At 38.1% G+C, this 27,109-nt stretch overlaps 1 protein-coding gene across 3 annotated transcripts in view; it reads right to left on the minus strand.

Moving 5' to 3' along the window:
• The window catches only part of LY75 (lymphocyte antigen 75), a 212,563-nt gene that overhangs the window by 50,824 nt on the left and 134,630 nt on the right, over positions 1-27,109 (minus strand). Inside the window, exon 34 of one of the 3 annotated variants that reach the window (XM_077153967.1) lies at positions 18,525-20,943. The exons of 1 other annotated variant lie outside the window; for it this stretch is intronic. In XM_077153967.1, the coding sequence (XP_077010082.1) occupies positions 20,765-20,943 (179 nt within the window). In that variant the 3' untranslated portion in view covers positions 18,525-20,764. Of the gene's footprint in view, positions 1-18,524; positions 20,944-27,109 lie in introns of those variants that run through there. One more of the 3 variants, XM_077153966.1, reaches the window with a different exon arrangement.

Below are 27,109 nucleotides of genomic sequence, written 5' to 3' on the forward strand. Positions count from 1 at the left end.
GCTGATTTCTCAGGGCATTACAGGTTTATCTGGCAAAAAGACTCAGCAGAATCTAGGGTTTCAAAAGCCCTACTTTCTTCATTACCAGCCTACTAAGTACCCATTCCAATTTTCATGATTCCATTTTTCCTCCATCAATATCCTCAGTCTAATAGCAGACATTCTGCACAGTTGGGAATTCGATTTATGGTGTAATTCAACCACTCACACAATGAGAGTCTGGGTCTGATTTTCAGAACTCTCAAGTATGTAGCCATAAGAAATAAATGTGTTTTTTTTTCAGAGCATGCATAGAAACTTTCATATGGTACTTGAGCTGGGAATTTGAAGACTTGAGCTCATCCTTTTCTTTAACAACTGTATCCACTGTATTTAGGCACAACTAGTCAACATCAGTATACTTTTTACCTCTACAAAACTCTGTTGAGGTGTCAAATACACTGTCACTCAGAGCCTTGCCTCCTATAAGCATTTAAGTAGCAGTCTCCAATGGTGATATTTTGCATATTTCTATTGCTTATTTATTCCATGGACTATAAGTGCCATCTTGATCATTGGAAATAGAGTCGTTAGTGGCTTTTAATCTAATCAGATTAGAAAGTCAGTTCCAAAACCCCAGAACCAACTCAGAAATTTCATCTTTAAGATTCTGTTTCTCAAGAACTCTCAGTACCAAAATCTGTATTAGTCAGGGTTCCTCAGGGAAACAGAACTCACAGGATAGGTTTTGAAGGTTTTGATGAATTCCCCAGGAAAAGCTGGCTGTCTAAAGTAGGTCAAAATTCTTCTTTCTCATTGTTGAAATCATGAGTTTTCCCTTTAAGGCCTTCAAGTGATTGGGTGAGACTTCTTTCATTGCCAAAGGCAAAATTAACTTTGTTGATTTTAAATGTAATCAAACATAGATCCCAAAAAAAAAAAAAAGACTAGTGATTTAAGTCTAGAAATACCCTCACAGTAACAATCAGGCCAGTGCTTGCCAGATACAAACACTGCAAACCATAACGTAGCCAAGCTGACACAGGAACTTAACTATTACAATCACTTTCACTAATAAACTCCAAAATAACGGAGAACAGTAACAATGACTTCAGTTTCAACGTTAAATTTATACTTTCTTTATGCAATATCATAGGAATTTTTATATTCTGATCTTGTCATTCAGCTAATTCAGTGATAACCTTGAAATTCAAATTCTAAGCCAAATTCGACTCCCTATCTGTTAAGTATTATGAAGTATTAAGATGAAAAATATACACAACAGTTTTTTAGCCTGTAATGTGAATGTGCTCAGCACATTCCAAACACATAAAACAGCCCTTATGTTTTCTAGTTTATTTTGTATGAAGAGAACAAAGGGAAGGAAACAAAGATTTATCATGCCCAAAATAGTCTATAAACATGTTTCTTTCATTTAAGTTAATCTCCAATTTACTGAGGTGCAGATAAGTTGGTTAACTTGAGCAAAAGGTCACACAGTTTCTACATTACTACAAAGTTCATGCTCCTTCCAAATTAATCCTTAAAACCTCCTGGGAGAAGCTATTTAATTAATAAATTACTTTATTCAACAAGCACTTCTAAAGCTCTTGAAAAACCCATCTGTCCATTCTGGACTTATTAAAGGAAAAACAAGAAAGATTTCAAAAAACAGCTTGACCCCTGTTGCTAGTCAAAACAGCTTCTAGGTTTTTCAAAACCTAAAAACTGAGAACTGTGCCAAGATGGAGTCTTAGCAAGGTGTGGGATTTAGTTCCTCCTCCAGAACAGCTACTAACTAACCAGGAACAGTACAGAACAGCTCCTGGGGCCATGTCAGTGACCAGACACACAGCATACCCAGTCTGGACCAGCTGGACCAGATGTGAGCCACACCAGAACCGTGAGTTCCCCAAGGTGTGGTGATTGGTGCCCCTCCACCAAAGGCTGTTTGCAAGAGGAGAAAGGAAAGGGAGTTTAACAGCAGCAGGGGCTGAGCGCAACTAATCTTCAAGTGTGGGATTAATTCACAAATTCTGACTACTAAAAATAGGCCCCCAGCTCAAAGGCATAGGTCCCTGAGCTGATTTTTACCCTGGTGCCAAGGGGGCAGGGCTGACGGAAAAGGAAAAAAAAAGTAACAGTGGTTTTTGTGGCTGTGTTTCTACAAAGGATTGACTGCCTTTACATACAGCAGCAGGGCTTCTCAGGCTGCAATTGCCCCAGGCATAGGCAGAAACAAGCTTGTTTGAGAGCTTGTCTGGAGCCTGTGCCTTCCCCAGGGGAGGGGTGAGGCCCAACTCAGGTGGAATCCCTCCCTCAAGGAATTCAGACCCCAGGCCTTGGTAATTGGAAGCCATTAAAACCAGCCTACAACCTCTCCTCTGTCTCCACCATGCCAGCAGCAGGGAGAGTCTGCCAAAGTTAAAGGTACCGCATTATCTTATGCTGGTGGGACCTGAAGGCAGAGAAGTATCACATACTGGGCAGGATAAGAAAAACAAAGTCCAGAAACTTCACAGGAAAGTCTTTCAACCTGCTAGGTGTCACCCTCAGGGAAAACTGATGCTGGTGACTCTTTCCTCCTGACAGGAGGCCAATTTGGTCTGGGAAAATCTGGATGGGGTCTATAATACCTAAGCAGACCCTCCTATGGGTGGAGGGAAAAAAGCACTATACAGGCAGGACAGGAAACAAGAAAACAAGAACTGAAAAATTCTCCTCTATTAAACAAAACCTAAGCTAGTGGTCCAGAAAAAGGTGAACTGAATGTCAAAGAACAGACAGACAACAAATTCATCCAGCAAGAAAACCCTAGGTAAAAGAAGTGAAAACAATCTCTAGAATAAACTAATTAAGGTAATTAAATGCCTAGACACCAGCAAAAAATAACAAATCACACTATGAAAATTGAAGATATGGCCCAGTCAAAGGAGCAAACCAACAATTTAAATGAGATATGGAAGTTGAAATAATTAATTCAGAATGTATGAACAGACATGGAAAACCTTATCAAAAATCAAATCAATGAATTGAAGGAGGATATAAAGAAGGCAAGGAATGAACAAAAAGAAGATATCAAAAGTCTGAGAAAACAAATCACAGAACTTATGGGAATGAAAGGCACAGTAAAAGAGACGAAAAAAACAATGGAAATCTACAATGGTAGATTTCGAAGGCAGAAATAGGATTAGTGCACCAGAGGACAGAACATATGAAATCTGACAAGCAAAAGAAAATATAGGGAAAAAATGGAAAAATATGAGCAGGGACTCAGGGAATTGAATGACAATATGAAGCACACGAATATCCTTGTTGTGGGTATCCCAGAAGGACAAGAGAAGGGAAGAGGAGGAGAAAAATTAATGGAGGAAATTACCACTGAAAATTTCCCAACTCTTATGAAAGACTTAAAATTACAGATCCAAGAAGTGAAGCGTACCCCAAAGATAATAGATCCAAATAGACGTACTCCAAGACACTAATCAGAATGTCAGAGGTGAAAGAGAAAGAGAGAATCTTGAAAGCAGCAAGAGAAAAGCAATTCATCACAGACAACGGAAGCCCAATAAGACTATTGTAGATTTCTCAGCAGAAGCCATGGAGGCAAGAAGACAGTGAGATGATATATTAAAATTAATAAAAGAGAAAAACTGCCAGCCAAGAATTATATATCCAGCAAAATTGTCCTTTGAAAATGAGGGAGAAATTACAACAACTTTAGACAAAAAATCACCCAGAGAATTTGTGACCAAGAGACGGGCTCAACAAGAAATACTAAAGGGAGCACTAGAGGCAGATACAAAAAGACAGGAGAAAGAAGTGTGGAGAACAGTGTAGAAAGGAAGACTATCAGTAAAGGTAAAAAGAAGAAAAATTAGGTGACATATAAAATCCAAAAGACAAAATGGTAGAAGAAAGTACTACCTGTACAGTAATAATACTAAATGTTAATGGATTAAACTCTCCTATCAAAAGACAGAGACTGGCAGAATGGATTAAAAAACAGGACCCATCTATATGCTGTCTACAGGAAACACATCTTAGACCTAAAGATAAACATAGGATGAAAGTGAAAGGTAGGGAAAAGATATTTCATGCAAATAACAATCAGAAAAGAGCAGGAGTAGCAATACTAATATCAAACAAATTAGACTCCAAATGTAAAACAATTAAAAGAGACAAAGAAGGACACTAGGTATTAATAAAAGGAACAATTCAAAAAGAAGACATAACAATCATAAATATTTATGCACCAAGCCAGAATGCTCCAAAATACATGAGGCAAACACTGAAAAGAGAAATAGACACATCTACCATAATAGTTGGAGACTTCAATTCCACACTCTCATCAACAGACACAACAGAGGATCAATAAAGAAACAGAGAATTTGAATAATACAATAAATGAGCTAGACTTCACAGACATTTATAGAACATTACACCCTACAACACCAGGATACATCTTTTTCTCAAGTGCACATGGATCATTCTTAAGGATAGACCATATGCTGGGTCACAAAGCAAGTCTCAATAAATTTAAAAAGACTGAAATCATACAAAACACTTTGTCAGATCATAAAGGAATGAAGTTGGAAATCAATACTAGGCAGAGTGCCAGAAAATTCACAAATATATGGAGGCTCAACAACACACTCTTAAACAACCAGTGGGTCAAGGAAGAAATTACAAGAGAAATCAGTAAATATCTTGAGGCAAATGAAAATGAAAAGACAACATATCCAAACTTATGGGATGCAGCAAAGGCAGTGCTAAGAGGGAAATTTATTGCCTTAAATGCCTATATTAAAAAAGAAGTAAGGGCAAAAATCGAGGAATTAACTGTCCACTTGAAAGAAAGAACAGCAAACTAACCCCAAAGCAAGCAAAAGGAATGAAATAATGAAGATTAGAGCATAAATAAATGAAATTGAGAACATTAAAACAATTGGGAAAATCAACAAAACTAGAAGCTGGTTCTATGAGAAAATCAGTAAGACTGATGGACCCTTAGCAAGACTGATAAAAAGAAGAAGAGAGAGGATGCAAATAAATAAGATCAGAAATGGAAGAGGAGACATAACCACTGACCCCACAGAAATAAAGGAAGTAATGACAGGATACTATGAACAACTTTGTGCTAATAAATATGACAATGTAGATGAGATGGACAACTTTCTAGAAAGGCATGAACAACCAACTTTGATGTGAGAAGAAATAGATGACCTCAACAAAAAAATCACAAGTACAGAAATTGAATCAGCCATTAAGAAGCCCCCCAAAAATTAAAGTCCAGGACCAGATGGCTTCACATGTGAATTCTACCAAATATTCCAGAAAGAATTAGTACCAATCCTACTCAAACTCTTCAAAAAAATTGAAGAGGAGGGAAAGTTACCTAACTCATTCTACAAAGCTAGCATCACCCTCATACCAAAGCCAGACAAAGATATTACAAAAAAAGGAAACTACAGACCAATCTCTCTAATGAATACAGATGCAAAGATTCTCAACCAAATTCTAGCAAATCGAATCCAGCAACACATTAAAAGAATTATACATCATGACCAATTAAGATTCACCCCAGGTATGCAAGGATGGTTCAACATAAGAAAATCAATTAAAGTAATACACCATATCAACAAATCAAACCAGAAAAACCACATGATCATCACGATTGATGCAGAAAAGGCATCTAACAAAATTCAACATCCTTTCCTGTTGAAAACACTTCAAAGGATAGGAATAGAAGGAAACTTCCTCAAAATGATAAAGGGAATATATGGAAAAAACACAGCTAATACTATCCTCAATGGGGAAAAACTGAAAACTTTCGCCCTTAGATCAGGAACAAGACAAGGATGTCCATTATCACCACTGTTATTCAACATTATGTTGGAAGTCCTAGCCAGAGCAATTAGACAAGAAAAAGAAAAACAAGGCATCAAAATTGGAAAGGAAGAAGTAAAACTCTTACTGTTTGCAGATGATATGATACTGTATGTTGAAACCCTGAAAAATCCACAGCAAAACTACTAGAGCTAATAAATGAGTACAGCAAAGTGGCGGGTTACAAGACCAACACTAAAAAATCTGTAGTGTTTCTATACACTAGTAATGAACAATCTGAGTGGGAAATCAAGAAAATAATTCCATTTACAATTGCAACCAAAAGAATAAAATATTTAGGAATAAATTTGACTAAAGAGATAAAAAACCTATACAAAGAAAACTACAAGAAATTGTTAAAAGAAATCACAGAAGAGCTAAATAGATGGAAGGGCATACCATGTTCATGGATTGGAGTTAAGATATCAATTCTACCTAAATTGATTTACAGATTCAATGCAATACCACTTAAAATCCCAAACCTTACTTTTCAGAAATAGAAAAACCAATAACCAAATTTATCTGGAAGGGCAGGGTGCCCTGAATAGCTAAAAGTATCTGAGGAAAAAAAAATGAAGTCAGAGGTCTCACGCTACCTGAGTTTAAGGCGTATTATGAAGCTACAGTGGTCAAAACAGCATGGTACTGGCATAAAGATAGATATACTGACCAACAGCATCAAACAGAGTGTTCAGATATACACCCTCTCATCTATGGACAATTGATCTTTGATAAGGCAGTCAAGCCAACTCACCTGGGACAGAACAGTCTCTTCAATAAATGGTGCCTAGAGAACTGGATATCCATATGCCAAAGAATGAAAGAGGACCCATATCTCACACCCTATACAAAAATTAACTCAAAATGGATCAAAGACCTAAACATTAGATCTAAGACCATAAAACTGTTAGAAGAAAATGTAGGAAAATATCTTATAAATCTTATAACAGGAGGTGGTTTTCTAAACCTTACATTCAAAGCAAGAGCATTGAAGAAAGAAATAAATAAATGGGAACTTTTCAAAATTAAACACTTTTGTGCATCAATGAACTTTGTCAAGAAAGTAAAAAGACAGCCTACACAATGGGAAACAACATTTGGAAATGATATATCAGATAAAGGTCTAGTATCCAGAATTTATAAAGAGATTGTTCAACTCAATAACAAAACGACAGCCAACCCAATTACAAAATGGGCAAAAGACTTGAACAGACATGTCTCAGAAGAGGAAATACACATGGCCAAAAGGCACACAAAGGGATGCTCAGCTTCCCTGGCTATTAGAGAAATGCAAATCAAAACCACAAATGAGATATCATCTCACACCCATCAGAATGGCCATTATCAATAAAACAGAAAAGGACAAGTGCTGGAGAGGATGTGGAGAAAGAGGCACACTTATCCACTGTTGGTGGGAATGTCAAATGGTACAACCGCTGTGGAAGGCAGTTTGGCGGGTCCTCAAAAAGCTAAATAAAGAACTGCCATATGACCTGGCAATACCATTGCTAGATATCTACTCAGAGGACACGAGGGCAAGGACACAATGGACATTTGCACACCAATGTTTATAGCAGCATTATTTACAATTGCCAAGAGATGGAAACAGCCAAAATGTCCATCAACAGACAAGTGGCTAAACAAACTGTGGTATATACATACAATGGAATATTATGCAGCTGTAAGACAGAATAAAGTTATGAAGTATGTAACAACATGGATGGACCTGAAGGACATTATGCTGAGTGAGATTAGCCAGAAATAAAAGGACAAATACTGTATGGTCTTACTGATATGAACTGACATTAGTGAATAAACTTGGAGAATTTCAATGGTAACAGAGACCATCAGGAGATAGAAATTGAGTAAGATATTGGGTAATTGGAGCTGAAGGGATATAGACTGTGCAACAGGACTGAACATAAAAACTCAGAAATGGACAGCACAATATTACCTAACTGTAATGTAATTATGTTAAAACACTGAATGAAGTTGAATGTGAGAATGATAGAGGGAGGAGGGCTGGAGGCACAAATGAAATCAGAAAGAAAGATAGATGATAAAGACTGAGATGGTATAATCTAGGAATGCCTAGAGTGTATAATGATAGTGACTAAATGTACAAATTTAAAAAATGTTTTTGCATGATGAAGAACAAAGGAATGTCATTACTGCAAGGTGCTGAAAATAGATGGTAATTAATATTTTAAAATTTTAACTTATGTGTGAGACTAAAGCAAAAAAATGTTTATTTGGTCCAAAATTTATATTTTGACTAGTGCATTTCCTAATATAACTTATGTAACAGCTTAAGTGAACACCGTAAGTACACAGAACCTTGAGTAGGACATGAGATTTTATTGGTTTGTCCAGAGTGATGCCCTGATAAATTCCAGAGTGATTTGAACATGAATAAAAAAGTATTTGCAGAGTCCCCTTTGGGGAATGGTGAGAACTAGGAGAAATTCAACTTCCCCAAGTTGAATTCTTCATATTCTCACAATAGTACGGACAACCAAAGCGATAGGCTGAGCCCCCAATCTCTGGGTTTGTTCATATGAAACTTAACCCCACAAAGGATAGGTCAAGCCTACTGAAAATTAGGCCTAAGAATCACCCCCAAGAGAACCTCTTCTGTGGCTCTGATGTGGCCTCTCTCTCTCCAGCCAACACAGCAAGCAAACTCACCACCCTCCCCCTGTCTACATGGGACATGACTCCCAGGGGTGTGGACCTTCCTGGCAACATGGGACAGAAATCCTACAATGAGCTGAGAGTCAGCATCAAGGGATTGAGAAAACCTACTCGACCAAAAGGGGGAAGAGTGAAATGAGACGAAATAAAGTGTCAATGGCTGAGAGATTCTAAACAGAGTCGAGAGGTTATCCTGGAGGTTATTCTTACACATTAAATAGATATCACCTTGTTAGTCAAGATGTAACCGAGAGGCTGGAGGGAACTGCATGAAAATGTAGAGCTGTGTTCCAGCAGCCATGTTTCTTGAAGATGATTGTATAATGACATAGCTTTCACAATCTGACTGTGTGATTGTGAAAACCTTTTGTCTGATGCTCCTTTTATCTACCTTATCCACAGATGAGTAAAATATATGGAATAAAAATAAATAATAGGGGGAACAAATGTTAAAATAAATTTAGATTGAAATGCTAGTGATCAATGAAAGGGAGGAGTATGGGGTATGGTATGTATGAATTTTTTTCTGTCTTCTTTTTATTTCTTTTTCTGAATAGATGCAAATGTTCCAAGAAATGATCATGATGATGAATATGCAACTCTGTAATGACACTGTGAATTACTGATTATATAGTTAGAACAGAATGATCAAAAGTTAAGAATGTTTGCATTTGTTTGGTGTTTTTTGGTATTTAAAAAAATTTTTTAATTAATAAAAAAAAAGAAAACAAACCCTAAAAACTGAGTTTTTTGTTAAAACTTTGACAAATATTTTTTCCCCAGCCTAAAGTATAAAGATATTTCAAGGTGAAAGGTGGCTTTAGAGGAGTTTAGATGTTCATGTCTTGTGCAACAAAGGGCTCACACAGTCCACCACTCTTAGCGTCCTAAGGCTGCCATAATAAAGTCCCACAAACAGATGGCTGAAAACAACAGAAATTTATTGGTTTATGGTTCTCAAGACAAGAAGTCCGAAATCGAGGTGCTGGCAGTATGCTTCCTATGAGTTCTACAATGAAGAATTTCTTCCATGCCTCTATCCTGGCTTCTGGTCGTGGCTTGCCAGCCATCCATGGCATTCTCCCCTCTTTTTATCTGTCTCTCTGTCCAAAATCTTCTGTTCTTATAAGGACCCCAGTTATACTGGCCCATCTTACTCCAGTATGGCCTCATTTTAACTCTCCTAATTCCATCTGTCATATTTTGGGGTTCTAAGAATTAGGACTTCAATGTATCTTTTCAGGAGACACAATTCTATCAGTATCACAAGCCTTCACTTTAGAATATTTAATCCTGGCTTGTCTTAGACAAAATTAATGTGCTCAATCTGAACAGGTGTGAAAACCCACACACCTTGTCTTTGCTCCTCCAGGAGACACCAAAAGACACAACTGGTAACAAATGCTAGTCCACAAAAAATCTTTCTGGACAGGAGCTTTGAATTTGTCTGCAAGTTTTGAGCTCTGTACTCTGCTGCTGCTTCCAACACTAAGATCCTTTAAGCTATCTCTGCCTGTTAGCGAGCTTCAAGCAAAAACATTACAAAATGGCAGTGAAATTCAGAAAAAGAAAATCTCTTGCATAGTCATCTTATTCAGATCCACACAAGTGTTCACTTAGTTCTTGTGTATTTTGTCCTTTAATTCTTGGAACAGTTGAATCAATAATATTTTTGGATGGAAGGTTAACCCAGAGTTTTCACATCAATACATTTTTGACATGCTTGTATGGAAGACTTTTTAAAAAATTTAAATAAACCATATATCCAATATAACTGTGTTTTCCTCGAGTCATTTGGAAATCTCTAATCACATGCAATTTATCAGATGTCCCTTTCAAAGCTGAAAATCACACAGTTCCTGGCATCCAAAGTTCCCCTGTTCACCTCCCTCTTCGATCCAGGGTTTGTTTGGCTAGCCTGTTTTCCTGTTTTAACAGCTTGAACGCCATCCAAATGGACAAACAACGCTAGGGGCAAGCGAGGGCCTACTTCCCTCCCCACCACTCCCTACCCCCGCTGCGCAAGGGCTGGGGAAATCTCGGCAGCCTACTGCCGGCTTCTCATTTTAACTCCGCATGATGGCCCGAAACTGTGCCCGCCTTGGGGCTCTTTAAGTGTCTCTGGTGTTCTGTCAATTGCTCCCGTTTGGGGGTCCCTCCCGGCTGAGTGGGTCTGGGCTGAGACTGAGACAGCACAGAAGGGAATGCGAGCCCGGTTAACCTAGGGCCCTCCCCTCCCCGGGGGCGCTCCCTTGGAACGCACTAGATGCGCGGAGTTGGCTTGGATGAGGGCTGACCAGACGCCACGGCCCAAGTGGTGCGAGGGGTGAGCGTGCAGGTGAGGGTGAGACGCCAGGCCGAGGATCCCTTCACTCCCGGGACCCCATCGGGCAGGAGAGGGGGCCAAGAATCTCCGCAGGAGTCCCGGGTCCCAGGTCAAGTTGGGGACGACGCAGGGGAGCATCTTACCCGCGGCGGTCACGACGGCGAGATCCAGCAGCGATAGCAAGAGGGTGAGCAGCGCGGACTCGGACATGACTGCGAGTGCAAGCGCCCAGCCTGTCAGACGGCAGGAAGGAGACGGGGGTGGGGGGCGGTGCTTCTCGGAAGTGCGGAGCTCGGGTCCCGAGCCCTCCCACGGCGGAGACCGGCGGGGAGGAGTGCGGAACCTCTGGTTCCCAAACATTGCCAAGATCCGGTCTTCCGAGGTTCCTTCCGTAGAAGGGCTCGGCTCGTTGCCTTCCGGAACGTCTCTCTTTTTAAACTTTGCATTTGCATGGAAGTAATCTTAGATTTCCAAAAATGTTGCACAAATAGCACAAAAAATTTCCGCAATTCTTGAGCCAGCTTCCTTAAATATTAACATCTTATATAACCCGCGTACGATGGTCAAAACCAGGAAATTAACAACGATCTAATACTATTAACTAATCTACAGCATTTATCATATTTTATCAAGTGTCGCTCTAATGACCTTTTTTCTGTTCCGAGCCAGAATCAGACATTTCATTGCGAAAGCATTTCCCCTGGAATTCTTTGTCTTTCACAATCTTAACACATTGGAAGAGTACTGGAAGAGTACTGGCCACTTGTTTTATAGAATGTCCCTCCCTCAGTTTGTGTTTGTCTGATGTTTCCTCTTGATTGGATTCAAGTTATGCCTTTTTGGCATAAGTACCACAGAAGTGATGCGCCCTTCTGGGGGAGGGGGGGCAATGTCAATATGTCTCATCACTGGTGATGTGAATTTTGATCACTGAATAATATGGTGGTGTCTGCCAGATTTCTCCTTTGGTAATAATGGCTGGAAACTTCCTTTTAAAAGGGTCCTCCCAGTGAATTAGATCCTTCAGACAACTTTTTCCTGTCACCAGCTCCAGAATTAAGAGTCTTTAAACTTTGTCTCCCAACCAGTTATTTGACCCTTGAGGGCATGTGGCACCAGAAGACGGAGTGAGTCCACAAATCAAGTCCAAGCAAGGCTGCTTGTTTAAGCCCTGATGGAGCTTCATGTCACTGGTGAAAGATTCCTTTAAAATCTAGTCTAACTTTCCAAAGCTAGTTCCAAATTCATCTGGAAGGGAAAGAGACACCTAATAGTTAAAAGCATCCTAAAAAAAAAAAAGAAGAAGAACAAGGTGGGAGGATTAACACGTCCTGATTTTAAAACTTATAAAGCTACAGTGGTCAAAACAGCTTGGTACTGCCACAAAGATAGAAGTATTGACTAATGGAATCAAAATGAGAGTGCAGAAATAAACCACCAAATCTATGGTCAAGTGATCTATGACAAGGCCCCCAAATCCACTGAACTGGAGCAAAGCAGTCTTTTCAATAAATGGGCATGGGAGAACTGGATATCAATCGCCAGAAGAATGAAAGATGACCCTTACCTTACTCCTATACAAAACTTAACTCAAGGTGGATCAAACACCTACATATAAGAACTAGTACCATAAAGCTCCTAGAAGAAAATGTAGGAAAACGTCTTCAAGGAAGCTTCCTAAACTTTACACCCAAAGCACAAGCAAAAAAAAGAAAAAATAGATAAATTGGAACTCCTCAAAATCAAATGCTTCCGAACCTCAAAAGACTTTGTCAAAAAGGTGAAGAGGTAGCTAACTCAATGGGAGAAAATATTTGGAAATCACACATCATATAAAGTTCGATATCCTGTATACATAAAGAAATCATACAACTCAACAACGAAAGAACAAACAATCCAATTTTAAAATGGGCTAAAGACATGAAGAGCCATTTTTCTGAAGAGTAAATATAAATGGCTAAAAAGCACATGAAGGCATGCACATTTTCATTAGCTATAAAGCAGATCAAGACTACAATGAGATAACACCTCACATCTATTAGATTCCTCCTATTTATAGTTTCCTGCTATTAAATAAACAGGAAACTACAAATGTTGGAGAGAATGTGAAGAAAGTGGGACACTTATCCACATTTTGGCATTACTTAGGAAACTAAATATTGAGTTGTCCTATGACTTGGCAATACCACTATTCAGTATATACACACAGAAGAGCTGAAAGTAGTGACACAAACATTTGCACACCGATGTTCATAGCAGCGTCACTCACAATCATCAAAAGATGGAAACAATACCAGTGTCCATCAATAGACGAGTGGATTAACAAACTGTGATATATACATCTGATGGAATATTAAGCAGCAGTAAGACGAAATCTCATCCTGAAGCACATGACAAGATGGATGAGCCTTCAAGACATAATGTTGAGTGAAATAAGCCAGACACAAAAGGATAGATACTGTATGACTCCACTTTTATGACTTCAGTAAAGGTAAAGTCAGAAGCTTATAATAAAGAATATAGGGGACTCAGTGATACAAGAAATCTACAGATGGGTGAATGGTTAGCTAATGAGGTTGAACTTAAATCTAAAGGAATAGAGAAAAGTGAAGGTGGTTCACTAGTGGGTCTATAAGTAATATTACCATATTGAAGTTGAACATAATTGAAACTGATTAACACCAAGTTCCTGCTTGAACTATCACTGCAAAGGTATGAATCTTGTACAAAGAGTGTATAAGTTTGGTGTATAAGAGGAAAACTGCTATTGTGTGCTATGGGCTATGTTTACCAGGAAAATATCAACAGTACCACAGCAACGCCAGGGGTAAATAATGGGGGGAGGGACTAAAGTTAAGGGGAGGTTGGGATTTTCTATTTGGTGATGGTGTGTTTATTGGTTATTTTTCTCTTGGGAACAATGAAATTATCTAAAATTGAGAGTGTTGATGGACTGTTGACTTTCGACGTTATTCATGATGCTCAGTGAATGGAGGACGCACTGAGAAGTACATTGGCGAGCAATGGTGTATACATATTGTGCTGGTTTGAAAGGATGTATGTCCCCTAGAAAAGCCATGTTTTAATCAAAATCCCATTTCATAAAGGTAGATTAATCCTTATTCAACACTGTATGCTTGAAACTGTAATCAGATCATCTCCCTGGATTAGGTGATAACATGTCTCCACCCATTTGTGTGGGTCTTAATTGGTTTACTGGAGTCCTATAAAAGAGGAAACATTTTGGAGAATGAGAGCTTCAGAGAGAGCAGTGTAGAATGACATAGCCACGAGAAGCAGAGTCCACCAGCCAGCAACCTTTGGAGATGAAGAAGGACAACGCCTCCTGGGAAGCTTCTTGAAGCAGGAAGCCAGGAGAAGAATCTAGCAGATGACGCCATGTTCGCCATGTGCCCTTCCAGCCAAGAGAGAAACCGTGACTGTGTTTACCATGTGCCTTCTCACTTGAGAGAGAAACCCTGAACTTCATCGGCCTTCTTGAACCAAGGTATCTTTCCCTGGATAGATGCCTTTGATTGGACATTTCTATAGACTTGTTTTAATTGGGACATTTTCTCAGCCTTAGAATTGTAAACCAGCAATTTATTAAATTCTCCTTTTTAAAAGCCATTCTGTTTCTGGTATATTGCATTCTGGCAGCTAGCAAACTAGAACACATCTGATCGAATATTGTGCTGCTATAAAAAGGAACGAAGTTGTGAGGCATACAACATTGTGAATGAACCTGGGGAATATGTGGTGAAGCAAAATAAGCAAGAAACATAAGAGCAAATACTGTATGATCTCATTTAGAGAATACTTTTAAGAAAACAGGGGCCTAGATTGTAAGCTCTTATAGCAGTCACATATAGTCTGGAGCAGTAAATGTTAGTTCTGGTTTTTGAGAGGCTGTTTTATATATGAATAACCTGGTATTTCGAGATAAGAATGAGGCCAATAAGGTTGGGATTAAGGTAATTCAGAATATAGGAGTAAGGTAGACATTGTCTATATTTTAGAATCTCATCTACTCTTTGAGACCAAAAGAAGAAAGGCTTATTTTGTCCAGAACTTAAATTTTCTGTGGCACATAGATCTAACTCAACCAGTCTGGATAGATCATTTAAACAATCCAAACACAGTTAATCCAGAATAAGAATGAGGGCCCTTAATCCTGTGTCTTAATGCAATGCCTGGGTAAATCCCAGTGTACATTAAGCAGATAATCAAAAAGTATTGGCAAAATCCTTTGAGGGACAGGAGAAAAAATATGGAACTATTAAACTTTACCACAGGAGAAACCCCTGATACTGTCAATCATTGAATACACCCATATCAATAGGCCAAGCCCTTGACCTTGAGGCTTGCTCTTGTGAAGCTTATGTATGTAGCACAGAAGCTTAGCCTACCCATAGGTATGCCTAAGAGTTACTTCTGGAAGACCTCTTTTGTTACTCAGATGTGGCCTCACTCTCTCTAAGCCCAATTCTACGAATGAAATCAGTGCCCTCCCTCCTAATGGGACATAACATTCAAAGGTGAAAGTCTCCCTGGCATTGCGGAAGATGATGCTCAGGGATGAGCCTGGGCCCGGAACTGTGCAATCAACAATGCCATCCTGACCAAGAGGAGGAAAAGAAGTGTAACAAATAAGATATCAGTGACTGAAAGAGTTCAGACAGAGTCAAGAGGCTACTCTGGAGGCCACTCTTATGCAAACTTTAGTTAGACACTGCTACCTATCATAGCTTGCCAAATCCCAACCAAAACCATTCCAGCCAATCCTAAAGAACTCCTAGGGCATTGTATAAGATTCTACAAAGGTTGCATGCACTAGGGTAACTTTCCAGAAACCTACAACCTCCAGATGAGTCCCTGGGTGAGATAAGTCCTAAAATGCAGAGGGGCCAGCCTCTCCAGAACATCAACTAGTTCCATCCCCCAAATCCCATATTATCGACAGCCCCTTCCAACATGAAAAAGTTAGAATGGGCATAGCCCAAATAACCCTAAAGAGTGGGAGAAAGATCAAAGGTGTTGGTGGAGTCATAAGAGAAGGTCACATTTAACAAATAAGTATGACTCTTGAATCATTATATTGATATTTCTTTTAGTCTTTAGTATCTTCAAGCTGTTGGAGGTAAAAGCCAAAATTGTGGAATTGTAACCAATGCCAAACTCCGAAATTTGCTCTACAACTAATTGTTGCAATGAGCTTTGAAATTTGTTGTTTTGCATATGTTATTTTTCACAAAAAAGAAAAAAAAATCAATTGTGATGATAAAAGTTTTGTTTTAATTATTTCTGAAATATTATTTACTTCGTGGATCCTCAAAACTCTTTTATTAAAGATGTGCTTTTTTTTTAGTAAAACAAACAAACAAAAAAAACTAACAAGTTCCTCAAAATAAATGAGGTCTTCAGCATTTCCTGTAAGTTACAGACTCTCAGAGAACAACTTTACCCCTCATGCAATACTGATGTCTGAAAATAGGTGATTACTTATTGGAAAATGAGAATCATATGATAAAATTGTTTTCTTTTCCACCTTGAACAATCTAATAAAACGTAATAATCTTGAAAAAAAAATCTAGTCTAACTTTCCAAGCCCAGTTACCACTGCTTTTCCATCAGACACTCCATATCTCTCTTCTCTGCATTGTCAAATTCTCTTTCACCATTGGCTTTTGGAATTTTTGTTTCCCCTCTCAGTTTTCAAATCTGTAAACCTCCTTTCCCTCCCCTTGCAAAATACTCTTTCTCAACCCTCCATCCTCCTCTTGCTATGGCCCAATCTCTCTCCTTTCCATCCACACCATACTTCTCAAAATCTCATAAATCTTATTTCCCAATTGTTCCTTTGCTCTTTGGCCCACACCCATCTAGGTTTTGGCTCTATCACTATGCTGCATTTCTGTTGGCTAAGATTAGCAATGTTTTTTTTTAATTCCTGTAGTCAAGTTTTTATCTGACTTTGCCTCTCTGTTGTTTAGCAGTTGGAGTGATATTGAGTTGATCCTACATTGTATTAAAATGTTATTAGGCCAGGGAACTGTATTGGGTTGAATAGTGACCCCCAGAATTCATGTCCACCTGGATCACCAGAATGTAACCTTATATGGAAATAGGGTCTTTGCAGATCCAATTGTTTACATCAATATGAGGTTATACTAGATTAAGGTGGGCCTTGAATCCACTGGTTTCCTTAGAAGGAGAGGGAAATTTGGATACAGAGACAGAGACACATAGAGATGACAGCCATATGAAAATCAGGCAGAGATTGGAGTTATGTTGCCACAATCCAAGGAAGACCTGGGACAACCAGAAGCTGGAAAAAGCAAACAAGGATCCCCCCTTAGAGGCTTCACAGGGAACACAGCACTGCCAACACCTCAATTTTGGACTTCAGGCCTCCAGAACTCTGAGAGAATAAGTTTCTCTTGTTTTTTAAGCTGCCCAGTTTGTGATATGTTATGACAGCCACAGGAAATTAATACAGGAACCAAGACCTTAAGACTTCTCATTACTGATCATCTCTCTATATTAAGGTCCTGTGCTCAACCCTGCTGCACACCCTTTGGCCTGAGATAATTAAACCTAGAGAATTCAGAGCAAACTGAGTATAAATCCTCCTCTGTGTATTTCAGCTCCCTAAGCTCAGGAATGTGGAGAATGGGGTGAAGGGAAATGGCTGATGAGGGAGACTAGGGAAGAAGTTGGTATAAATAACCCAGGGAGGAAAACAGGATAGAAACCTGAAGTAAGACAAATGGCAAAAGAGAGCGTCTATTTTGTGAGAAGTCTGAGGTAATATTGACTGAATTGTTGGAGTAGGGAGGTGAGAAGGATTTGAGGATGACATCCTGGGTTTCTGGCTTGGGAAGCAAGGTATATGGTATCTTCATACTAACTATGCTAGCTTGAAATTGTTGTGTACTCCAGAAAAGCCATGTTCTTTAATCCTCATTCAATATTGTCAGGTGGGATAATTTTGAGTACGTTATTTCCATGGATATATGAGCCACCTAGTTGTGGGTGGGACCTGTTGATTAGGTGGTTTCCATGGAGATGTGTCTCTACCCATTCAAGGTGGGTCACTTACTGGAGTCCTTTAAGAGGGAATCATTTTGGAAAAAGCTTCGGACCTGACACAGTCAGAGACTTACACCTCTAGGGAAGCATTTTGAGACCAGAAGCCAAAGGACCAGCAGATGCCAGCCACATGCCTTCTCAGCTGACAGAGGTGTTCCAGATGTCATCAGTCTTCCTTGAGTCAAGGTATCTTTTCTTGGATGCCTTAGTTTGGACATTTTTTATGGCCTTAGAACTGTAAACTTGTAACTTAATAAATTCCCTTTATAAAAGCCAATCCATTTTCTGGTATATTGCATTTCTGGTAGCATTAACAAATTAAAACACTAACTGAAAGAGAATATAACAAGAACTAGTTCTGGGAACGTATAGGAAGTTTCTAATGTTCTGTTTGTAATTATCTCAGTCTCAGGAAAATAGAGAAATACATGTTATACTAAAGTTAAGGCACAGACATAGTAAGAATGTTTTAATTTAGAATTAATTTAGAATGTTTTAATTTAATGTGGGGAATTAGAGATAACTTTGTACAGATCATGGAGTCCATTCATTAAAAAAGATGTTTTTATTGTGACAACTTGGTAAAATTAGTCTTCTTGAGCGAGATAAAATTGTTGAACTAATACAATTAGGTATTTGCTTCCCCAAGGGTGTTTTAGGATTAAATGAATCTTAGATAAAGAAACCCAAACATCTGACTTTCCTAGTAAAAATTCATCAGTAGAATGAGAATTGGGGGTTATCAACACTAAACAGCTATTTACAGGGGAGAGGTTCTAGATAATGAAAATATCTTGCTCTAGGATCCATCTAGAGATGGGAGCATGCCGGAGGATTATTGGTATAACTTGTATATTTGTTCCCTGTACCTGATCATTAGGTCTGTTTACTAGCCTTTTTAGGTGCCTGCTGTTGAGAGATCAATTCTGTTAAGATCACATAGGGGGGTGATGGTGAGTTAGGGAGGACTGGAACAGGTTGCCTTTGATTCTTCTGAGGTATCTGGAACAGGCAGAAATAGGGAAGTGGAGAAAACAGATAGTTCTGGACATGTTGAGAATGACTTTTAGGTGTAGTTTGTCCAGTGGGTAGTTAGAAATATGGACCTAGAACTATATGTTTGAACTATCAGCTTAAAAATGGTTGTTGAATGCCTTGGGGTGGACATCTCCTAAGGGGAGCACAAAGAAGGGGCAATAAGTAGAATATGGATAGGATGTCTCCTGATCCTAAGCAAGAGGTATCTATATCAAGTATTCAGGAATGAAGGAGTGGTTATAGTTATTCTTTTAAAAATGCACATAAAATCTCTTTGGACACTTCCGTTTACATTTGTCAGATGACATAATAAGGCTGAATCTAGAGATTTTTTTTTCCAACAAGATCAATGCCAACACTTTTACTTGAATAAAACAACTTAATTATGACATCATACTGTATACATCTTTACTTTTCTCATTAATTTGGTTTAGTTATTTGAATAGGATCTCAACTATTACATTGAACAGATCACATGACAAGAGATCTAATCTGAGAAGTTAAAAAAATATTTCAGGACAACTGAAAATTTTATTAAAACTGTCTTAGAAAATTTACAACTTTGTCATTATATAAACACTCTAAACTTTAAAACAAATCTATGAATTCTATACAAAAATATTCTAGAGTACAAATATAAATTAAACAATGAATAAAATATTCACCATGTCCAGCAGATGCTATTATTAAGAATATATTCTAGGTGGTAAAATTTAAAGGGATAACCACAAAATAGTGTTTCCTTAATCATTCATAATATAAAACATTTTAGCAGTAATTACAACAAGGTTTAGAGTTTCATTGTAAAATCTACAGTTTTGCAAATGTAAATTACATAAACAATTTACTTCACTGACCCCTTTCTACTTTAGCTCATATTAAAGAGGCAAAAAATTTATTAAAAAAAAACACCCTGACAAAATTTGACATGACACATGAAATAAACAATTTGTAAAAGCTTCAAAAAGTGCTAACCTAGTTGATTCCCTTTGAAAAAGATACACTCAAATTTAGTATTTAGGAAAAGACAAAAGCACAGTTACAGAAAAACAGTACCTAATCAATCTAAAAATAATGTTTCCACATTTTGAAAACATTAAGTACTAAATATTTTTAAAAAGATCAGTTTTTTAAAGACCAGTGTTTCATGAATAATTTTGAACAAAAAAATCATTTGCATTCAAATGTCTTGGTATGGAATATCTCCTGAATATCATAAGTGGCATTTCTCCAAGAGGCATCGTTTTGCTATGCAAAAGACAAAAAGCGTGTCCTATTGTTTAAATAATTTTTCTCAAATGCTAAAATGAATATTTTAAACCAATGCTGATAATAGTTGTTTTTTTTACCTTGAGGTACTAACTGCATTTGGCAGGATGTTCTTAAAAATGAAAAGTTAAATACTTGTGACCTAGCACAGTAATAAGTCAATTTTAATTTTCTAAGAAGTTATATTAAAATGCCATTAAAATATATACTTCGTATTTACCAACCACATTCTTACAGAGAAAATGCACATCAAACTTACTGAACTACAATTTGTCCTTTGATTCCAGTTTTAGTTTCTCTCCACTCTATTAAGTAGATTTACAGACATCGCATTTAACTGTTGATACTAGCATAAATAACTGAAAAAAGTACTTAAGACTTCTACTTTGGAACACAGTAAATACTGACATTGGGACATTTTTAAATGGCTCATTTTTCAGAACACATTAGTGCAAATTAGCACATTTTTAAAAGAATTTAGTCATGGAAAGAAGGAAGCATAATCTCATCTTCATTCACTCCTTGTTCATACCGAACTGAAGCGAAGCCTTCCCAGTGCAAACGGTTCCTTTGGAAGAGGCACCAAATCAGTCCAGCGATGAGAGCTAAGACACTTAGTACTGCAAATGTGATAGCTATTCCTCTGTAATCGAGGCCTGGCATAGGTAGAGAAAATACACAAGTGATCATTATTATTCAGTTTACACATTAGGCTGTGTGTCATAAACATAAACCCTATACATGAAACAAATAAGTACCTGATTATTTCATAGCATTGACACAGAATTTAAACTCGTCATAAAACATTTAAGTGCTTTCTTTTCAAATTTAACAGTTTTCCTTTTTATTCTAATCTTCTTCATTGCGATAAGAATATTCTTCTAAATAAATCAAAGCACTTCATTATTCTCACTTTCCCTTTCCAATCACTTTTTTGGAACATCACTTCCAGTACATTACCCTATTTTGATAGCAAATTGATACAAGTTGCTATTTTCATATCTGACTTACCAATGGCAATAAAGTGTTTGCTTTTAAAATGATTATGGCATCTAGGATCATCTCATTTAAGTCCTAGATCTTCAGTTGTGTGTACTGTCTCAGGACTCTTCTTCATCTCTACATGTTTCTAGGATGGCTCATTCTGTCCCATGGGTTTAAATACTACCCCTATTCTAATGACCCTCACCTCTGATCTCTCTCTCATTTGTCTGACTGCATACTAGAACTCTCCATATAGATACTTCATCTCCATTTAGACAGCTCAAGGTGGCCAAAAAGAACCTTTGATTTATACCACTCAAACCCTGCTTCCACCCCATCCCCCACCTCCAAAATCTTGTTTTCCATTCCACGCAAAATAGAACAAGAACTCTTGTCTCTTGCTTCAAAGCCCTACATGTCGGACATCTGCCATTCTCCTGGTTCTTCCTTGAGCTCCCTGCAAGCTGATCTTGCCTTAGGGTCTTTGCTCCAGCTGGGACCTCTGTCTGGAATGCCTCTTCCCCTGGTCTTCACCTGTGAACCTTTCAAGTCTCAGCTTCAATGTCTCCTGATCTTCCCTGATAGCCTATTCTCCAGTGGCCTCCACCTAGTTTCGGGCACATCACTCTTCAATTTTCTGCCTCACATTATAACTATCTGATATTTTTCTTTCTTTTTAAAATTTACTTGCTTAGACGTATTATGTCTCTCTCCACTAAATTTTAAGCTCTGTGAGAACAGACACCCTATCTGTCTTGGTCATTAGTTTATTCCAGCACATGGAACAGGTAATGACATATAGTAGACATGCTAAATATCTGCTTAATCAGCACATGAATATAGAGATACTGATCACCTAGAACTGGGGTTTTATCTTTAATATTTGTACACCAAAATGAAACTTTTTTTACTCAGCAATTCCACCTGTAAGGAATTTTATTCTATGGCAAATCCACTTGTAGAAATTTCATTGTACAAATATACACACAATATGACTGAACAAGGCTAACTGTGTCTATAGTACAATGAGAAATATTTCACTCTATACCCTTAAGTACCTTTTGAATATTGAGAATATATTACATAAAGAAAAAAATTTTTAAAGGAGCAAAAACACACTCTAAAAGCTACACACTTAATATTAAAATATTTACTGATACATTTTCTGTAATTGAACTCTCCTCTAACAGCAATTTATATGGAACAAACACATAGAGGAATATTTTAATTGGAGTGGATGGGAACACCTCTTCTTAAACCCAACTCATGAAAAGCAAAAGTAGGAATCATTTTTTGGCAAACCTAAGTCCAGAATCCAGAAATTCCCATTTATACTCAAGAAAACAGGGAGCATTGAGGATGGTTGGGACACAGCACAGCAATCACTGGGATACAAGTCAATTTAGCCATGGGCTTTCAGTCATTTGCTGTTTATTAAAACATTGCACTTCCAAAAGAGTGAAGATGGTGTGTTCAAAGAAGATCACTTCTTCCCCATTTTTCATTAACTTCTTATTCCTCTTCACACATTCAGGGTAAAACATATTATCTTCTGTGGCTGGGGATGGGAAAGTGCAAGAGCTGGTAACAGGAAGAGAGAGATCAACCTCTTGGAAATGTTAGGTATCCAGGCCTACCCTGCAGGGAACTGCAGGTGAACTCAGCTCTTTATGTCTGCAGGGAGATCTCCCCCATGGACCATACACCACCTGACACAGGAGCTTGAAGCAAAAAGGTCTCAACAGAAGTAGCAATGGGACATGAATGCACAGTCCTAGGGTAAGTTGCCTTTGCAGCGATTCTTGACCATGATGCCGATATTGCCTTCTGAGCTGAAGCTATTACTTCAAAGGCATTAGTCATGTCATCTCTCTCTCTTCTTTTATAACACTTCTGATTCTTTGCAGCCTTGGTTGCTATCTTGAATTTCTTCGAATGACTGCATTTTGTCCTATGGTGTGTCAGGAATATCCTGTGCATACTCAGGGTAAGCATGTTACTGGAGCCTCAGATAAGCCTCTATTTTCTGGCCATAGGTACTCAATTTAAAATGTTGGTACCACTTCTGCAGTGTCCCAATGTACCTTATTAACCGGAGGCAAGATGGTTGGCAAGGGAAGCACTGGTACTTTACAGGTAGGTTTTGAGCAAGCTTTGAATTGTTCATTCTTTTGAAGAAGATTATCCTTTTTCCTAGACTTCTTTTTTTTAATGCAGTATTATTTAGATATATTATATATTTACATACCATATAATCATTCAAATTGTACAATCAGTGGTTCACAGTGTCATCATATAGCTGTGCATTCATTATCACAATAGATTTTTGAACATTTTCATTACTCAAACAATAAAAATAAAAGTGGAAAAGAACACCCAAAACATCCTATAGCCCCCTTTCCTCTCTATTATTTATTTATTTTTTGTCTTTTTTTTTCTCAGTCATCTGTCCGTATGCTGGAGAAAGGAAGCGTCAGCCACAAAGTTTTCACAATCACACGGTTACACTTTAAAAGCTCTATAGTTATTCAATCATCTTCAAGAGTCAAGGCTACTGGATTATAGTTTAACAGTTTCAGGTATTTCCATCTACCTACTCAAATACACCAAAATCTGAAAGGGATATGTATACATTGCATAAGAATAACCTCCAGAATGACTTCTCGGCTCTTATCTGAAATCTCTCAGCCACTGAAACTTTATTTCATTTCTCTTCCCCCTTTTGGTCAAGAAGTCTTTCTCATGCTCACAATGCCAGGGCCAGGCTCATCCATGTTGACAAGGAGAGTTACAACTCTGGGAGCCAGGTCCCGTGTAGTGGGGAGGGCAGCTAAATTACCTGTGGAGCTGGCTTGGAGAGAGAGGCCACATCTGAGCAACAAAAGAGGTTTTCTGGGGGTGACCCTTATACATAATTAAAAGCAGATTTATCTTCTCCTTTGCAGGAAAAAGTTTCATAAGGACAAGCCCCAAGATTGAGGGCCCAGCCCATCAAATTGGCAGTCCCCAATGACTGCAAGAACAACAGGTCCCCAGGTGGGGATGTTTATTATTTTCACCTTTTCCATCAGCCCCTCAAGGAGGCTTTGCAAATACTTTTTAATCTTCTGACCAGACTACTCTGGGATGTATAAGGGCATCACAACAACCTGTACAAACCTTGCATTCGAGGTTCCATGCAATTATGGTGTTAGAATAAGATGACCATAAAGTTAGATTGGGTAGAAAGCTAACAGAAATATAAATTTTGCACCAACTAAAAATCTCTTCCTTTTGTCTCACACAAAGGTTGAAGTTTTAAAATATAGTCAATATCTTCCTTTACCCTTTAGTCTTCTTTACCTTAGCCCTACCCAGAGTAGCTTCATTCATATCTCTAATTGAAGTCTGATCACTTTTTTTTCAGTATTTTTAACAGTTGCTGTATGGGGTAATGCTGACTTTCACAGCAGCAGAACTCTAGCTCTGAGTCTCAGGTGTTACACAGATATCCAAAGTTCCAGGAACCGTATATAACCATGTTATATATAGAGAGTTCAGCATCTCAGAATTTAGAAATAACAGTTACAACTCCAGAATATACTTGACTGCTGTAAGAGCTTACAATCTAGGAATCTTTACAATAGGCCTTCACCTGATAACCTATGATCTCAACTTCAATTCTCAGAGTTTGCACATTATAGTTAATCCATACGAGTGAGATGTAATAATATTTATCTTCACATTTCTGGCTTATTTCATTTAACATACTGTCTTCAAGGTTCATTCACCTAGTTGCATGCCTCACAACTTCATTCCTTCTTGCAGCTGCTCAGTAGTCCATTGTGTGTATACGACAGTTCCCTCTTCCATTCTTCAGTCAATTGTACCCTTAGGTCACCTCCATCCATTGCAAATCTCAAATATTGCCACCATAAATGCCAGTGTGCAAATTGTCCATTCCTGTCCCCTCTCTTAGTTCCTTCAAGTATACACCTAACTAAGGGGTTGCAGGATTATATGGCAACCCCATCCTTAAACTCCTGTGTAACCACCACACTGCCCTCCAGAGGGACTGCAGCTCTCTACTTCCCTACCAACGGTGAATAGGTACATCTCTCTCTCCACATTTTCTCCATCACTTGTATCTCTCTTTTCATTTATAAACAGTTTTATTCACATATCATACAATTCAACCTAAGTAAAAAATCAATGGTTCCCAGTATAATCACATAGCCATGCTTTACCACAATCTGTATGAGGACATTTCCATTTCTTCCACAAAGATATCCCTCTCCCATGTCCCCTGTTCAATAACATTTAGCTTTGGCATACTGCCTTCGTTACAGTCAGTGGAAGCATATTAAAATGTTACTGTTAATTATAGGCCCAAGTGTACATTAATTATATTTTTTCCTGTATAACCATGCCATTTTTAACACCTTGCAATGCTGATATTCATTAATCCTCCCTCATGCAAAAACGTTCTTATATTTGTACATTTAATCACCATCATTGTTCACTCTAGGTATCACTAAGTCATATCATCCCAGTCATTATCCTCTCTTTTGTTTTGGTGTCATACATGCCCCCAGTTGTCCTTCCTCAATGATAATCACACTCCAGTTTCACTCAGTGTACTTACAATACTGTGCTACCACCAGGTAGTATTGTGCTATCCATCTCTGGGTCTTTACATTCAATCCTGTTGAACATTCTGTACTTCTTCAGCATAAAATGCCCAATTTCTACCGTCTTTCTATCTCCTGATAACCTGTGTTCTCAACTTTAACTCTCAAAGTTCACTCATTAACGTTAGCTCATATTAGTGAGACATTCCAGTATTTGTTCATTTGTTTCTGGCTAATTTCACTCAGTATAATTTCCTCAAGGTTCATTCATGTTGTTACATGCTTATTCTGTCTTACTGCTGCATAATATTCCATCATATGTATATAGCACTGTTTGTTTAGCCACTTGTCCTTTGATGGACATTTGGGCTCTTTCCACCTCTTGGTAATCATGAATAAAGATGCCTTAAACATCAGTGTGCAAATGTCCATTTGTGTCCTTGCCTTCATTTCCTCCAAATATATACATAGTAATGGGATTGCTGGATCATATGGCAATTCTATAACTAGCTTTGTGAGGAACCACCAAATTGCCTTTGAGAGTGGTTGCACCATTCTACATTCCCACCAATAGCGGATAGGTGTGCCTCATTCTCCACATCCTCTCCAGTACTGGTCATTTTCTGTTTTTTGATAATCGCCATTCTAGTAGGTATGAGATGATATCTCATTGCAGTTTTGATTTGCATTTCCCTAATAGCCAAAGACCTTGTCATCTTTTCATATGTTTTTGAGCCATTTGTATTTCTTCTTCGGAAAAGTATCTTTCCATATCTTTTGCCCATTTTTAAAGAGATCCTTTACATATTCTGAAATGTGGTTCCCAAATATTGTCTCCTATTGCATAGGCTGCCTTTTCACTTTCCTAACAAAGTTCTCTGATACACAAAAGTGTTTATTGTTTGTGCTTTGGATGTCAGGTCAAAGAAATCAATACTATTATAAGAACTTTAGGATATTTCCCTACATTTTCTTATAAACATATTATGGTCTTAGCGCTAATATTTAGATCTTTGATCCATTTTGAGTTAATTTTTGTATAATGTGAGATGGGGTCCTCTTTCAGTCTTTTGTATATGGATATGCAGTTCTCCAAGCACCATTTGTTGAAGAGGTTGCTCTCTTCCAGTTCAGTTGACTTGACCACCTTGTCAAAGATCAATTGGCTGTAGATGTGAGAGTCCACCTCTGAACACTCAATTCAATTCCACTGGTCAGTATACCTACC

This window comes from Tamandua tetradactyla, chromosome 3 (assembly GCF_023851605.1).
Source record: "Tamandua tetradactyla isolate mTamTet1 chromosome 3, mTamTet1.pri, whole genome shotgun sequence".
In the NCBI taxonomy this organism is placed as follows: domain Eukaryota; kingdom Metazoa; phylum Chordata; class Mammalia; order Pilosa; family Myrmecophagidae; genus Tamandua; species Tamandua tetradactyla.